Genomic DNA, 16,893 nt, shown 5'->3' with positions numbered 1-16,893 from the left:
GGGAATGAATGGATGAATGAACGAATGGATGAATGAATGGATGAATGAATGGATGAATGAATGAACGAATGGATGAATGGATTAATTAATGAATAGGAATGAATGGATGAATGAATGAATGAACGAATGGATGAATTAATGAATGGGAATGAATGGATGACTGAATGAATGGATGACTGAATGAATGAATGAATAAATGAATGGATGGATGGATTGATGAACTAATTAATGAATGGACGAATGTATGGATGAATCCTCCTCTTCAGTTGAACAGGGTGTGGGTTCCAGATGTTGAACATGTGTTCTGCTCAGTTCAACAGGGTGTGGATTCCAGATGTGGAACATGTGTGGAGATCAGCGGAGATCAGCAGAGATTTCCACCCCGGAGATGATGCTCTGCACCTACGACTGGAGGACGGATCTGTACGTTTATTATTATTATTATTATTATTATTATTATTATTATTGAGACCCCAGGGACCAAGGCGCATATGGAGGGATTACATCGACTCTCTGGCCTTGGAACGTCTCGGGATCCCCCAGGAGGAAGTCACTAATGTTGCTCTGGAGAGGGAAGTCTGGAACACTCTGGTGGAGCTGTTGCCCCCTGCGACCCGACTACGGATAAGCGGTTGAAGATGGATGGATTATGAAATCATCACGCGTGCGTGCAGAAAGTTTGAATGTACCCTTAGAGGTTACACAATCAACTCTTGAGAGTGTACAATTAAATGGTTTAATTTTACACCGTACAATTAAATGGTTTAATTTTACACCGTACAATTAAATGGTTTAATTTTACACTCTCAAGAGTCCTCAGCGACATGCATTTGCTGTGTTTAAACAATCCCAAAATTTGTTTTGCTTTGTATATTTTGAGATGTAATTGCTAGTCTCATGTTTGATTGCTAACAGAGACTTTATTACACAGTCCCAATATGTGATTACTGATTACCCACCGGGTGTGATCTGTGATGTGAGGTTTATTTTGTGCAACTGCACCATGTCACCACTCCTTTAAAAGGAACTTACATTCAGTCACTCTCCACACTGATGAAAGCTGGATAGCCGAAACGTTTGTCCCCTGTTCAAAATTAAATAAATGTCTTGGTATGTACGACCCACTACCGTTATTTATTTGATATGTTACGGGTAAAGCAACTTAAAGTCAGAGTGCGGTGGTCACATACAAGTTATTTGTAAGGTTTTCTGACCTCAATTCCACCCCCCAAAAAACATTGAACATTCAGTGGATCTCCTGTGATCTGGGGTTTTCTGAATAATTAGGCTCAAACAAGTGCTCTGATCTCAAGTCCTGCCCCTACTCCTCCTCTCTTTGCTGAGATTCTTCTTGTATCATTTCCAGGAGTTGCAGTACCCCGTGGAGACCTCCAGGCTGCCTCCGCTACGGAACCCAGACATCCTGGTAGGAGCATAATGGGGATAGGACGGTGATCGCTATCGTCGTTTATCGCGATAAACTAAAGAGGATGAATTTGCTGTTGTTGAGCTACAGATTCAGTATTACTTAAACCAGTGGTTCACAAACGTATTCATATGAAGGACCCCCAAGAAGGATACTCAATTAGCCTGAAAATGTTTGAGAACGACTGACATAGAAACATAGGGTTTCTCAGAAAACTGTCAGGATTTAGAAGGCATTTGTAGAATCGTCTAAATGGGTTAAACCCTCTGAAACGGAACATGCACAGCAGTACTAATCAACCCTCGGCCCGCGGTCAAGATTGCAGGTATAGGATTTGTTCCTAGAGAAAATGACATGGCCCCATGAGTATTAACCATCTACTTACCTTATTCACCTGTGAAAATCTGTTCATTATATCTGTTCACTTTCTTCATTAATCACAATGTTTTTTGTTCACTGAGGTTTGTCCTTAATATAGATGGAAATTATTTTTAGACGAGTCGTGTAGTCCGTTACAAAATACATTAGTAAACTTTTCAAAATAATACTGACATTTTTAGCTTGTGGCCCTTGGACTTTTGGACAGGCCCTTGAGCCATCTTAATGACGTTTAGAATCTTTTTCCTGGGGGTCTTTGTGTTTTAATATGTGGTTTTAGATATTTTAGATTTATCAGTGAGCCCAGTGTCTCTGATGCTGATATGGTTCCTTCTTCGCATTTCAGTAAATGGTGCGCTGTGACTGGCCAGTCGCTGTGATTGACAGCCTACACCTAAACCTAACCCTAACCTTAACCTCAGTAAAACTATACCTAAACCTAACCCTAACCTCAGTAAAACTATACCTAAACCTAACCCTAACCTCAACCTCAGTAAAACTATACCTAAACCTAACCTCAGTAAAGCATACCTAAACCTAACCTCAGTAAAATTAACGCAGTGGCTGGGGGGCGTTTCCAAGAACCAGAATGCGAAGAAGATACCATATTAGCGTCTCTGATATCATGGACACTGGGTCTCACTTCCTTCCTGGACTACAATTCCCATAATGCTTTGGTGCAGTGCTCCTCCTTGTGGATTTGGGGAGGGCTGTCTTACTGAGATAGTCTAGGAAGTAAGTGAGCCCAGTGTCCATGACATCAGAGACACTGGGCTCACTGCTAAAATCAAAAATATTTAAAACCACATTATTACACACATAAAGAGCCCCAGGAAAGTGTTCTAAATCTTCTAAACGTCATTAACATATATTATTTTGCAAGAAGTTCCCCTTTATGTTGAGTATAGGCCTCCTTTTACAGAGTGCATTTTCAACCCTCTAAAACGGAACCTGTGCATTTGGCACTTCAGCGCTGCTGCTTACGGCCTCGTTCTTTCCTGCAGCAAAGCTGCCGTTCTGATAATCACAGTAAAGCACACACTCTCGTGTCATATTATTGCCTGCATGTTCGTGCGGTCCCTCCCCAGGTGGGAGAGAACGACCTGACCGCTCTGAGCTATCTGCACGAAGCCGCTGTCCTCCACAACATCAGAGTGCGCTTTCTGGACGCCAGGACCATCTACACCTACTGTGGTACGCACTCACGCACACATGCATGCACGCACACATGCATACACATACTGTTGTAGAATTATTTGATTCCGATAGATGATTCAAACTTCATTATTTTATTATAGTTTCTCAGTGCAACAGAATAACAGCCTCCCTGCCTCCCCCTCTCTCTCATCAATGTCCCACACACCCTTATATATTTCACAGGCGATTGAGAAGCATACGTTTGCAACATTGCCATAGCAAAAGGTGGAACAATGAAAACAAAATGTTTGTGCAATTTGAAAGTCAGCATATATCCAATGCATTAATGTCTATGGGTTAGACTTCGGTCCCTCGATGCAGACAGTGCAGCGTCAGACGCCACAAGGGATACACACAATGGTTAGTAGTAGGGATGCCACATGGTGACCATTTGCCCAATCGAATATTCTAAAGCTCTGGCGATTAATAATCGATTAATTGCCCCCTCCCGCACCCCCCCAATTTTTTCATCAATATCAGATAAAACTTTTATGATTTTATATTATGCACATGCCATGGTCACATGCCATACACAGGTATACACAGGTCACACTCAACATATATGTTGAGTGCATGCTTTGATGGTTACAGTTTTATAATCAGTCTCAGTGCCATTCAGGATGGAAAATGAAATCCATTTGGATTTGGGGAGAAGTAGTTTCATAAGGGGCTGGTATGTATTACTTGATATAAAGAGAACATGTTCAGTTCACTAGTCTACACTCTACTCTACACCTGCCTTCATTTCATCTGATTGTCTGTCTGGCAGGCACTTAACAAGCGATCGTTAACTGTGTCTGTTAGAGAGAGGGGCAGAGAAGAGTGGCTTTGCTCAACTTGATTTATACTTATATTCTCCACTCTGATGAAGTTACATGTTCGATATATCATGCAGCCTTACTTATTAGCCTATATTTTAACTATTAAAAAAAAAAAAATTGGTGACGGCAACACATAATCGATAAATCGATTAATCGGCGGCATCCCTAGTTAGTAGTAATAGTTTAAGGTGATTGTGTTCCATTTCTCTGTCTCACACGCACGCACACACACACACACACACACACACACACACACACACACACACACACACACACACACACACACACACACACACGCACGCACAAACCACAAAATTGTGTGTGCTTCTTGGCTTGCCTCACACAAGTAAGTAACACAGCCAGTCGCTGCTACACTAACCTGATCCTAGGTCAGCCCACGCTGCATGGGCAAGAGATACTCTGTAGTGATTGGTTGGAAAAAATATCGTATCTGGGGGAAATAAATCTGAGGGCTTTTCTCTTCACAGATGAGTAAGGCTGGGACCGAGGCTATAAGGTCAGCCTAAACTAGTTGAGTTAAACAGCACTTCAGTTCATTGTATGTTTTCCTCCGCAGCGCAGCAGAGTGCACAGCGGACAGAGAGAAAGAGAGATAGAGAAACACACAGTCACACACTGATTGAATATTTTATTATCTTTGCAAAAAGAAAAAAAAAACAGTACACACACACACACACACACACACACACACACACACACACACACACACACACACACACACACACACACACACACACACACACACACACACACACACACACACACACACACACACACAGTACATATCCACTCAGGCATTACACATAATGATTAAAGGAGGATTTCGGACTAGAAGGCTTTCTTACCTTTATTTGTAGTCGTTACGTCCCCACCAAAGAGGTCCAGGTGTTATTTTGTGCACAAACACATTATTGGCTATTTCCCCTAATATAAGCCCTCAATGGGGAGTTGGGTTTTAGTGCTAATTCGCTTACTTCCATTGAAAGAAGTAGTAAAGTGTGCCGCTTGGGATACTATGAAGAGAGGATATAAAAAAAAGTAGATTTTTGAGCGATGGAAATAAGCGAATTAGCACTAAAACCTAACGCCCCATCGAGGGCTTATGGTAGTGGAAATAGCCGATAATGCATTTTTGCACAAAATAACACGTAACAACTATACAATTAAAGGTAAGAAAGCCTTCTGGTCCGAAATTCTCCTTTTAATAGCCCTAGCTCTGGTCCATAGCCTTCTACTGCTTCTACGATTCTGCCCTGCGCAGTAAGGCTATGGGACTTTCAGTTTTAAATCTCAAATCGAAATCAGACCAGCCTCTCCTCTTTGGCGTAAATAAAAAGAACGTTTTTTCTACTCACCAAAACAAAGGTGGGTTGTGTCATTAGAAAGCCTACTTTCCTTAGTGGACGCACTCTGAGCCCCCCACCACACGTATAAACGGTACTTTTTGGCCAGAATTTTTTTTCACCGGAGGAAAATATAATATATATAATATAATATATAATATAAATATCAATAATAAATAGAGGGCGCAGCGGAGTAACTGAAAATATATTTTTTTCGGTGGAAACAAAATCCCCTTTTGGGGGATGTCATTTCCTGTTCCCCAGGTATCATCCTGGTGTCAGTTGGTGTCAGTAAAGTTGCGATGTCATGTCGTTGTTCACATCCTGGTGTCAGTGAGGTCACGATGTCATGTCGTTGTTCACATCCTGGTGTCAGTGAGGTCGTGATGTCATGTCGTTGTTCACATCCTGGTGTCAGTGAGGTCGCGATGTCATGTCGTTGTTCACATCCTGGTGTCAGTGAGGTCGCGATGTCATGTCGTTGTTCACATCCTGGTGTCAGTGAGGTCGCGATGTCATGTCGTTGTTCACATCCTGGTGTCGGTGAGGTTGTGATGTCATGTCCCGTTCCCCCACAGGCATCATCCTGGTGTCGGTGAACCCCTACAAAGCGCTCCACATCTATGGCGACGCAGTCATCCAGGCCTACGCTGGGCAGAACATGGGCGACATGGACCCACACATATTCGCCGTGGCCGAGGAGGCTTACAAGCAGATGGCCCGGTACGTAGTGTATACTGCACACGGCAAGACGATCCCATTTAGATTTAGACCCGAGAACGATTCGATTCTACAAATCGTCTTCTAAATCCTGACAGTTTTCTGAAAAACCTCATGTTTCTATATGTCTCAAACTATGTCATGGTCAAGTACCCCCAGGATTATATGTAATTGGCCTGCCGACCCCCATCTGAAAATATGTTGTTCCAGGGACCCCCCCGCGACCCCCCCCCCCCCCCCATAGAAGCAAAGATTTGAGTTAAAAATGTTCGCTCAGAAAGAATATATATTCAAAGATTTGCTCCACATTTTCAAGACTTTTCAAAAAAACAGCAGACCTACAAGTTCCATAGCTAAGTTATAACATAATGCTTAAAACACCAAAAGGGGTTCCCGTTCAGAATGGGTTATTATTACAGGTCACTACTGTAAGGAAAACTTCCAAAGGATGAAATCCAGACTAGCCATTTTTCCTTCCCTTTAATCCGATGTCATCATATCCCAGAACGATTGGTAAAGGTGGACATTTTCATAACTCGCACTGCGTGAAAAGAGGAGTTAACGGGCAATTTGCCTATATATATATACAGTATATACGGTAATATACAGGTACAATTTGGGAATTGGGAGTTTGTTGGAAAGTTTTAACGGGAGTTTCCTGTAAATATACACATCCGTATTCCATGCTGTTTGCGCCGTGTCGCATTCCCCGGCCCACCGCAGCTCCGAGCGCGAGCGGTGGGGGTTTTTGCGGAAAAATCTTGTCTTTCATCGGGAGTATTTACTCTTTGACATGTTTGTGCCCCCATCAGTGCCCAACCCCACCTATAGGGTATGGGCGCTGATGACGCGGAGGAGAGAACACGCCACCCCGGCCACAGCGTCCCCAGCGGGAATGGAACCCACTATAGCGACGCCGTGCCCTCCCCCGCTCAAAACCATAATGTCGAATGTTAGCAGAATAATATATGCAGTTTTTGACTACAGTATGTATGTATTGTGTTTTAATTTATTCCATATAAGAACCAGTCCGTCATAGAATGTTCTGTTGGTTTATTTATTTAACCCCTTTTGCTGTTTTAAACATTATTATGTTATAATTTAGCTATTGAAAAATAGCAGATCTACAAGCTCGTATAGCGCCCCACCGAGTGGCGCGCTACGAGCTTGTAGGTCTGCTATTTTTTTGAAAAGTCGTGAAAACGTGGTGCAAATCTTTGAATATATATTCTTTCAGAGCGAACGCTTTTGACTCAAATCTTTGCTTCTGGGGGGGGGGGGGGGGGGTCCCTGATTACATATATTTGTGGGGGTCCTTGACATGAAACTGGTTGAACACAACTGACATAGAAACATTTTCAGAGAACTCTCAGGATTTAGAAGACATTTGTAGAATCAAACGTATAGGTCTAAATGGGTCAATAGGAACCACAAAAGGTTTATCCTCTCTGACTGAGAGGATAAACACTCGTACCTAAACCTGTTTTCATTCAAAGCCACTGCTGGAATGCTCCCTGCTTCTATTTGTTCCATGCTGTAACAGAACAATAGCACGCATCAGACCCGCTCCAGTGATTTGATTTAATACTCAAGCTGGTTCCTATAACTTCCTCATGCTCACGCAGAGCTGGTCAACAAGGTGGCAGGGACAAGTTCCTGGAATGATCTTTTCAAGTCTTTTAAAAAACAGCTCCTTGCTCCAACCGTTTGGTCAGTGCAGATGTTACAAATTGACGGCTACAAATAACCATAATAATAATAATAATAATAATAATAATCATAAATACATACTGAAACCAGATATAATCGTTACAAACAGTTTTCTTTAATAATCTGGGGACCACCCAAAATAATTTGCCGACCCCCGAGGGGTCACGCCCCCCAGGCTACAGGCTTTCCTCAACTGTAATCCCGACTTTGAAGGACCACTTCACCACTTTTCAACCTATCTTCATTTCATTGGTCCTCACTGATGTTCATGATAAAATACCACAATTATTTTCTACTCGGTACGTGTCTCATAGGTGGGCAGTTCAGAAACCCGTCCACCAGTGACGTCATTGCTAGGCAGATTATTTTTTAAAGATTTGGAGCAGGAGAAGGGGGAGGTGGTAGAGGAGGGGGAGGAGGAGGGGGAGGAGGTGGAGGAGGAGCAGGAGAAGGGGGAGGTGGTGGAAGAGGAGGTGGTGGAGGAGGGGGAGGAGGAAGATGAGGGGGAGGAGGTGGAGGAGGAGCAGGAGAACGGGGAGGTGGAGGAGGAGGAGGAGGAGGAGGAGGAGGGGGATGAGGAGAAGGAGGAGGGGGGAGGAGGAGGAGGAGGAGAAGGGGGAGGTGGAGGAGGAGCAGGAGAACGGGGAGGTGGAGGAGGAGGAGGAGGAGGAGGAGGAGGAGGAGGAGGGGGATGAGGAGAAGGAGGAGGGGGGAGGAGGGGAGGAGGAGGAGGAGGAGAAGGGGGAGGTGGAAGAGGAGGAGGAGGAGGAGGAGGAGGAGGAGGAAGAGGGGGTAGGGGGGGAGGAGGAGGAGGAGGAGGGGGAGGTGGAGGAGGAGGGGGATGAGGAGAAGGAGGAGAGGGGAGGAGGAGGAGGAGGAGGAGAAGGGGGAGGTGGAGGAGGAGGGGGATGAGGAGAAGGAGGAGGGGGATGAGGAGAAGGAGGAGAGGGGAGGAGGAGGAGGAGGAGAAGGGGGAGGTGGAGGAGGAGGGGGATGAGGAGAAGGAGGAGGGGGATGAGGAGAAGGAGGAGAGGGGAGGAGGAGGAGGAGGAGAAGGGGGAGGTGGAGGAGGAGGGGGATGAGGAGAAGGAGGAGGGGGGAGGAGGGGAGGAGGAGGAGGAGGAGAAGGGGGAGGTGGAAGAGGAGGAGGAGGAGGAGGAGGAGGAAGAGGGGGTAGGGGGAGGTGGAGGAGGAGGAGGAGGAGGAGGAGGAGGAGGAGGAGGGGGATGAGGAGAAGGAGGAGGGGGGAGGAGGGGAGGAGGAGGAGGAGGAGAAGGGGGAGGTGGAAGAGGAGGAGGAGGAGGAGGAGGAGGAGGAGGAGGAGGAAGAGGGGGTAGGGGGGGAGGAGGAGGAGGAGGAGGGGGAGGTGGAAGAGGAGGAGGAGGGGGTAGGAGGGGAGGAGGAGGATGAGGAGAACCAGGAGAACCACCAGTCCATAAATAGAATGTTGTGTGTTCTTGTCTTCCACAGAAACCACAGGAACCAGTCCATCATCGTCAGTGGGGAGTCTGGCGCGGTAACTTCTCCTAAAAACATTCATTTATTAGGCCTACATTCATATAATCAACCTGCACATTATAACGTATACCTCCTACAAACATTCATTTATTAGGCCTACATTCATATAATCAACCTGCACATTATAACGTATACCTCCTACAAACATTCATTTCACTCAACCTGTCATCAGCACATTTTCACGTATACCTCTCAAATACATTAATTTCACTCCATGCCTCCTTATGCCTAAACCTCTTTGTATTTTTTTTTTTACTATTTTGAACATTTTAAAATTGTTCAACTAGCCGATCTACATGTTGTGGTAAATTCATTAATTTGTGAATGAATACATCTAGAGATGACTATCCCTCTCACAGAGAAGTGCTGTTCTTATCTTGTTTTCCAATAGGAACTGATGGAAACAAATATAAGTCTTGGTGAAAGTTTCACAGATTCTATGCGAGAGCTTGTATTTTAAATGATGTAATTAAGTTTCCATATTTAATTGTTGAGGGGATTATAATTGAACTCGTCTAACTTGGGTTTAGGGCAAGACGGTCTCGGCTCGCTACGCCATGCGGTACTTCGCTGTGGTCAGCAAGTCCAGCAGTAAGACCCGAGTGGAAGAGAAGGTTCTGGCGTCCAATCCCATCACAGAGGTACCATGTCCAATCCCATCACACAAGTACAATGTCCATGGCAATACACCCGTGTGTCAAGGAATGTTCAAATGATGCTTAATGTCACAGTTAAACGGCTTAGAGAATGACTCGCACTGCGCAAAAACTAGACGTAGAGTAAAGACAATATCTTTATGTAAATGTTTGGGAGGCGATAGCCCCTCCTATATTCAGCTAATTTGTGTAGATTTTCGTCTTACACTTAATGTAGAATTTACGTCATGTACAGCAAAACGGCTATTTCCATCCTAGACAAACATTAAATTCCCTTTGACAATGCATGGAGAATTGTCATATGTATTACGTCATTGCTGTGAGTCATTGCTAAGACGTCATTGCTGTGAGTACATCTGCTGTTTTTTAATCATTTTCATATATTTATACTGAATATTTTAACTCAAATCCTAATTTGTTTCACAGGCCATAGGGAATGATGTATTTAATTAGAACATGTTTATCACAGGCCAAGGGGAATGATTCATTTAATTACAACATGTTTTAACAGGCCAAGGGGAATGATTTATTTAATTACAACATGTTTTAACAGGCCAAGGGGAATGATTTATTTAATTACAACATGTTTTAACAGGCCAAGGGGAATGATTTATTTAATTACAACATGTTTTAACAGGCCAAGGGGAATGATTTATTTAATTACAACATGTTTTAACAGGCCAAGGGGAATGATTTATTTAATTACAACATGTTTTAACAGGCTATAGGGAATGATTTGTTTAATTACAACATGTTTTAACAGGCCAAGGGGAAAGATTTATTTAATTACAACATGTTTTAACAGGCTATAGGGAATGATTTGTTTAATTACAACATGTTTTAACAGGCCAAGGGGAATGATTTATTTAATTACAACATGTTTTAACAGGCTATAGGGAATGATTTGTTTAATTACAACATGTTTTAACAGGCCAAGGGGAATGATGTATTTAATTACAACATGTTTTAACAGGCCAAGGGGAATGATTTATTTAATTACAACATGTTTTAACAGGCCAAGGGGAATGATGTATTTAATTACAACATGTTTTAACAGGCTATAGGGAATGATTTATTTAATTACAACATGTTTTAACAGGCCAAGGGGAATGATTTATTTAATTACAACATGTTTTAACAGGCCAAGGGGAATGATGTATTTAATTACAACATGTTTTAACAGACTATAGGGAATGATTTATTTAATTACAACATGTTTTAACAGGCCATAGGGAATGATTTATTTAATTACAACATGTTTTAACAGGCCATAGGGAATGATTTATTTACTTACATGTTTTAACAGGCCATAGGGAATGATTTATTTAATTACAACATGTTTTAACAGGCCATAGGGAATGCCAAGACCACCAGGAACGACAACAGCAGCCGCTTTGGGAAGTACACGGAGATCAGCTTCGACAGAAAGTACCGGATCATCGGAGCCAACATGAGAACCTACCTGTTGGAGAAGTCCAGGGTGGTGTTTCAGGTATTTATGTATTATTTAACACATTTAGGCCTTTTAAAAAAAAAAAAAAAATTAAATGTCTTTTTTTCCTGAAAAACCTAATTTTTCTATGTCAGTGGTTCTCAATATTTCATGTCAAGGACCCCCAAAATATATAAAATTGGCCGCTGACCCCCATCTGAAAATGTGTTATTTCAAGGACCCACCTCCCAGAAGCAAAGATTTTAGTTAAAAACGTTCGTTCTGAAAGAGTAGCCTATATATTCAAAGCTTTGCACCACCTGTTCATGATTTTAAATAAATAGCAGACCTACAAGCTCGTAGCGCACCACTCGGTGGCACGCTATGAGCTTGTAGATCTGCTATTTTTCAATAGCTAAACTATAACCTAATGTTTAAAACACCTAAAGGGGTTCCCGCCCAGAATGGGTTAATAGAATCCAGGGTGGTGTGTCAGGTATTTATTTTGCTACACGGCGGACCGTTTATACGTTCGCCTTTGTTCGCCGTCTCCTACCAAACCACACTGTTTGCACAAATCTCTCCATGCAAAACACCTACTGCATAATGCACTGTGTTGCATCCATGCAACTGTCATGATTACCGTACAGTTTGCATTTTAATGAACATTTCACTGTGATGCAAATTACATCACATTTTAGGCCACTCCCCTTTCCACACACACGCACGCACACGCACACGCACACACACGCACGCACGCACGCACGCACGCACGCACACACACACACACACACACACACACACACACACACACACACACACACACACACACACACACACACACACACACACACACACAGACACACACACACACACACACACACACACAAACACACACACACACACACACACACACACACACACACACACACACACACACACACACACAGACAGAGAACGATGTTTTCTATGTGGTTTCCAGACGGAGAACGATGTTTTCTCTGTGGTTTACAGGCGGAGAACGAAGATTTCTCTGTGGTTTCCAGACAGAGAGCGATGTTTTCTCTGTGGTTTCCAGACAGAGGAGGATGTTTTCTCTGTGGTTTCCAAACAGAGAACAATGTTTTCTTCATGGTTTCCAAACAGAGAACAATGTTTTCTCTGTGGTTTCCAGACAGAGAACGATGTTTTCTCTGGTTTCCAGACAGAGAACGATGTTTTCTCTGTGGTTTCCAGACAGAGAACGATGTTTTCTCTGTGGTTTCCAGACAGAGAACGATGTTTTCTATGTGGTTTCCAGACAGAGAAGATGTTTTCTATGTGGTTTCAAGACAGAGAACGATGTTTTCTCTGTGGTTTCCAGACAGAGAAGATGTTTTCTATGTGGTTTCCAGACAGAGAACGATGTTTTCTCTGTGGTTTCCAGACAGAGAACGATGTTTTCTATGTGGTTTCCAGACAGAGAACAATGTTTTCTCTGTGGTTTCCAGACAGAGAACGATGTTTTCTCTGTGGTTTCCAGACAGAGAACGATGTTTTCTCTGTGGTTTCCAAACAGAGAAGGATGTTTTCTCTGTGGTTTCCAGACAGAGAAGGATGTTTTCTCTGTGGTTTCCAGACAGAGAACGATGTTTTCTATGTGGTTTCCAGACAGAGAACGATGTTTTCTCTGTGGATTCCAGGCGGAGAACGAGAGGAACTACCACATCTTCTACCAGATGTGCTCCTGTGCGGACAGACCAGACTTCAAGAACCTCCGACTGCGTGAGTTTCTCTCCCTCAAATGTTAAGGTCATTACACACTGGCGAATTAGCGACGCGATGGGAATAAGCGATCTGAAAATGCGAAATATTGCATGTTGCAGTTCGCCTGCGAATCTCTGCAAAATACGACACCAGAGCGAACAAATAAAGAGCGAAAACGGTCGCATTTTCGCACATTCGCACATTCGCCACTGATGTGGAAGCTTGCTAACCTGACGCTGCCAGATCCAAAAAGCTTGCTACACAAATTTGTTTAACAGCTTATTGGGATCTGGGATCGCGGAAGCAAATTCGATGACGGGGCTGTTCCTTTTTTTCAAGATACATGGTAGATGATTGGATGGGAGCGTCTGTCTATCACCGTGTGGGCGTGCAAACACAACCAATCATATTGACGTGTATTCCAGAGGTGCTAAATTCTGATGAATCTTTGCAGGCCAAATTAACTACTTTGCATCTGTATCTGTTATCTGTTTCAACAAGTTTTAGATGGTCATATCTCCTTAAATTATTGTCCAATTTCATTGAATGATACATCATATGAAAGCTTACATTCTGTACTTTAATAATCTGTAATAATCTGTAATCTGTAAAAATCGAGTTGAGGACCAAAGTGCTGGCCTGTGTCACATATAGCTTCACATCCGGTTTCGCACATATCCCGCCCTTAGCTCACGCTGATTGGTTCGGTACGGGTCGGATCTGTGTTAGCTCAACCCCCTCAGAGATCCCAGATCCAAATAAGCTGTGAAACAAATTTGTGTAGCAAGCTTTTTGGATCTGGCAGCGTCAGGTTAGAAGCTTGCATGGACTTCAATTTTTTTTTTTAAATGCGAATTATTCGCACGAATATATCACGTCGCCAATTCGCCAGTGTGTAATGACCTTTAGACATGACGGTCACATTGAACGGTGGTCGCCGCTGAAGCGGAACGATGCGAGATGAGAGAGCTATGAGCGTTCTCGAAAATTCTCTTAACATGGAAGTGGATGGCAGGCGTGTTTTTGCGACCGCGTGTTTTTTCCTTGTTTCTGGTCTCACTGGGACTTGAACTGGTTCTCCAAGAAAGCCACCTAGAGTGAAAAAAACGAAGATTACACAGACGTGTCAAAATATGTACTTGGCAGGGAATGAGTTCTAACAGTTGTAGCCTATCATGTCGGCACGTGTCTGCGTGTTGTGCAGGCGAGTGTGGAGTTCTCTTCAGGTTTGAATAAAACAATGACGTCACACATTCCACCGAGTCGGCACTGCCCGGCGTGTCTCCGTGGTGGCCCCTATTGGCTCTATAGCGGCCATCGTAAGGGCCGGCGCGGCGACTAGCCTATAGCAGGTCGCTTGCCTGGCGCCTCTCGTCGCTCATGCCCGTCGGAGTGCTGCGCATCACCGTTGCAGTGAGTGAGGGGGGGGTCGCCATTTTATCCAAGCGCGAAGCGAATAGAGCGCCGAAGTCCTGACGTCACTCGCTCATACCCTCGATTCCCCTGGTTCACGGAAGTAATTTCTCTATGGAGAATAACATGGGGGTGATCTTAATATCAACGTAAACGTACATGAACCCGTGGATTTGCGCCCTCTACCGATATTGACGTAAGACTTCGGTGCTCTATTCCATACTGACGGGCCTGAGTGAACGCGGGACAGTTCGAGTACACCTCAGTATGTTTCTAATGTGTTGTGCAGTGAATGCGGGGCAGTTCGAGTACACCTCCGAATGTCTAATGTGTTGTGCAGTGAATGCGGGACAGTTCCAGTACACCTCAGTTTGTCTCTCATGTGTTGTGCAGTGAATGCGGGACAGTTCGAGTACACCTCCGAATGTCTAATGTGTTGTGCAGTGAATGCGGGACAGTTCGAGTACACCTCAGTATGTCTCTCATGTGTTGTGCAGTGAATGCGGGGCAGTTCCAGTAGACCTCAGAATGTCTAATATGTTGTGCAGTGAATGCGGGACAGTTCGAGTACACCTCAGAATGTCTAATGTGTTGTGCAGTGAATGCGGGACAGTTCGAGTACACCTCAGTATGTCTCTCATGTGTTGTGCAGTGAATGCGGGGCAGTTCCAGTAGACCTCAGAATGTCTAATGTGTTGTGCAGTGAATGCGGGACAGTTCCAGTACACCTCCGGATGTCTAATGTGTTGTGCAGTGAATGCGGGACAGTTCGAGTACACCTCCGAATGTCTAATGTGTTGTGCAGTGAATGCGGGACAGTTCCAGTACACCTCAGAATGTCTAATGTGTTGTGCAGTGAATGCGGGACAGTTCCAGTAGACCTCAGAATGTCTAATGTGTTGTGCAGTGAATGCGGGACAGTTCGAGTACACCTCAGTATGTCTCTCATGTGTTGTGCAGTGAATGCGGGGCAGTTCCAGTAGACCTCAGAATGTCTAATGTGTTGTGCAGTGAATGCGGGACAGTTTGAGTACACCTCCAAATGTCTAATGTGTTGTGCAGTGAATGCGGGACAGTTCGAGTACACCTCCGAATGTCTAATGTGTTGTGCAGTGAATGCGGGACAGTTCCAGTACACCTCAGAATGTCTAATGTGTTGTGCAGTGAATGCGGGGCAGTTCCAGTACACCTCAGAATGTCTAATTTGTTGTGCAGTGAATGCGGGGCAGTTCCAGTACACCTCAGTATGTCTCTAATGTGTTGTGCAGTGAATGCGGGGCAGTTCGAGTACACCTCCGAATGTCTAATGTGTTGTGCAGTGAATGCGGGACAGTTCCAGTACACCTCAGTATGTCTCTCATGTGTTGTGCAGTGAATGTGGGACAGTTCGAGTACACCTCCGAATGTCTAATGTGTTGTGCAGTGAATGCGGGACAGTTCCAGTACACCTCAGTATGTCTCTCATGTGTTGTGCAGTGAATGCGGGACAGTTCGAGTACACCTCAGAATGTCTAATGTGTTGTGCAGTGAATGCGGGACAGTTCGAGTACACCTCAGTATGTCTCTCATGTGTTGTGCAGTGAATGCGGGGCAGTTCCAGTAGACCTCAGAATGTCTAATGTGTTGTGCTGTGAATGCGGGACAGTTCCAGTACACCTCCGGATGTCTAATGTGTTGTGCAGTGAATGCGGGACAGTTCGAGTACACCTCCGAATGTCTAATGTGTTGTGCAGTGAATGCGGGACAGTTCCAGTACACCTCAGAATGTCTAATGTGTTGTGCAGTGAATGCGGGACAGTTCCAGTAGACCTCAGAATGTCTAATGTGTTGTGCAGTGAATGCGGGACAGTTCGAGTACACCTCAGTATGTCTCTCATGTGTTGTGCAGTGAATGCGGGGCAGTTCCAGTAGACCTCAGAATGTCTAATGTGTTGTGCAGTGAATGCGGGACAGTTTGAGTACACCTCCAAATGTCTAATGTGTTGTGCAGTGAATGCGGGACAGTTCGAGTACACCTCCGAATGTCTAATGTGTTGTGCAGTGAATGCGGGACAGTTCCAGTACACCTCAGAATGTCTAATGTGTTGTGCAGTGAATGCGGGGCAGTTCCAGTACACCTCAGAATGTCTAATGTGTTGTGCAGTGAATGCGGGGCAGTTCCAGTACACCTCAGTATGTCTCTAATGTGTTGTGCAGTGAATGCGGGGCAGTTCGAGTACACCTCCGAATGTCTAATGTGTTGTGCAGTGAATGCGGGGCAGTTCCAGTACTCCTCCGAATGTATAATGTGTTGTGCAGTGAATGCGGGACAGTTCGAGTACACCTCCGAATGTCTAATGTGTTGTGCAGTGAATGCGGGACAGTTCCAGTACACCTCAGAATGTCTAATGTGTTGTGCAGTGAATGCGGGGCAGTTCCAGTACACCTCAGAATGTCTAATGTGTTGTGCATTGAATGCGGGGCAGTTCCAGTACACCTCAGTATGTCTCTAATGTGTTGTGCAGTGAATGCG

At 44.3% G+C, this 16,893-nt stretch overlaps 1 protein-coding gene across 1 annotated transcript in view; it reads left to right on the top strand.

Annotated features, from left to right (window-relative positions):
- Positions 1-297: 297 nt before the first annotated feature.
- The window catches only part of myo5c (myosin VC), a gene marked incomplete at its 5' end in the record, with an annotated part of 229,240 nt that continues 212,644 nt past the window's right edge, over positions 298-16,893 (top strand). The window contains 8 exons of the mRNA XM_080761194.1: positions 298-423; positions 1,367-1,426; positions 2,893-2,998; positions 5,765-5,909; positions 9,087-9,132; positions 9,665-9,775; positions 11,139-11,282; positions 12,905-12,986. Coding sequence (XP_080617320.1) covers positions 298-423; positions 1,367-1,426; positions 2,893-2,998; positions 5,765-5,909; positions 9,087-9,132; positions 9,665-9,775; positions 11,139-11,282; positions 12,905-12,986 — 820 coding nt within the window. The remainder of the gene's footprint in view (positions 424-1,366; positions 1,427-2,892; positions 2,999-5,764; positions 5,910-9,086; positions 9,133-9,664; positions 9,776-11,138; positions 11,283-12,904; positions 12,987-16,893) is intronic.

This window comes from Protomyctophum bolini (genome assembly GCF_963924005.1).
Source record: "Protomyctophum bolini genome assembly, chromosome: 4".
Classification (NCBI taxonomy): Eukaryota; Metazoa; Chordata; class Actinopteri; order Myctophiformes; family Myctophidae; genus Protomyctophum; species Protomyctophum bolini.
This window is presented reverse-complemented; position numbering and strand designations above follow the sequence as displayed.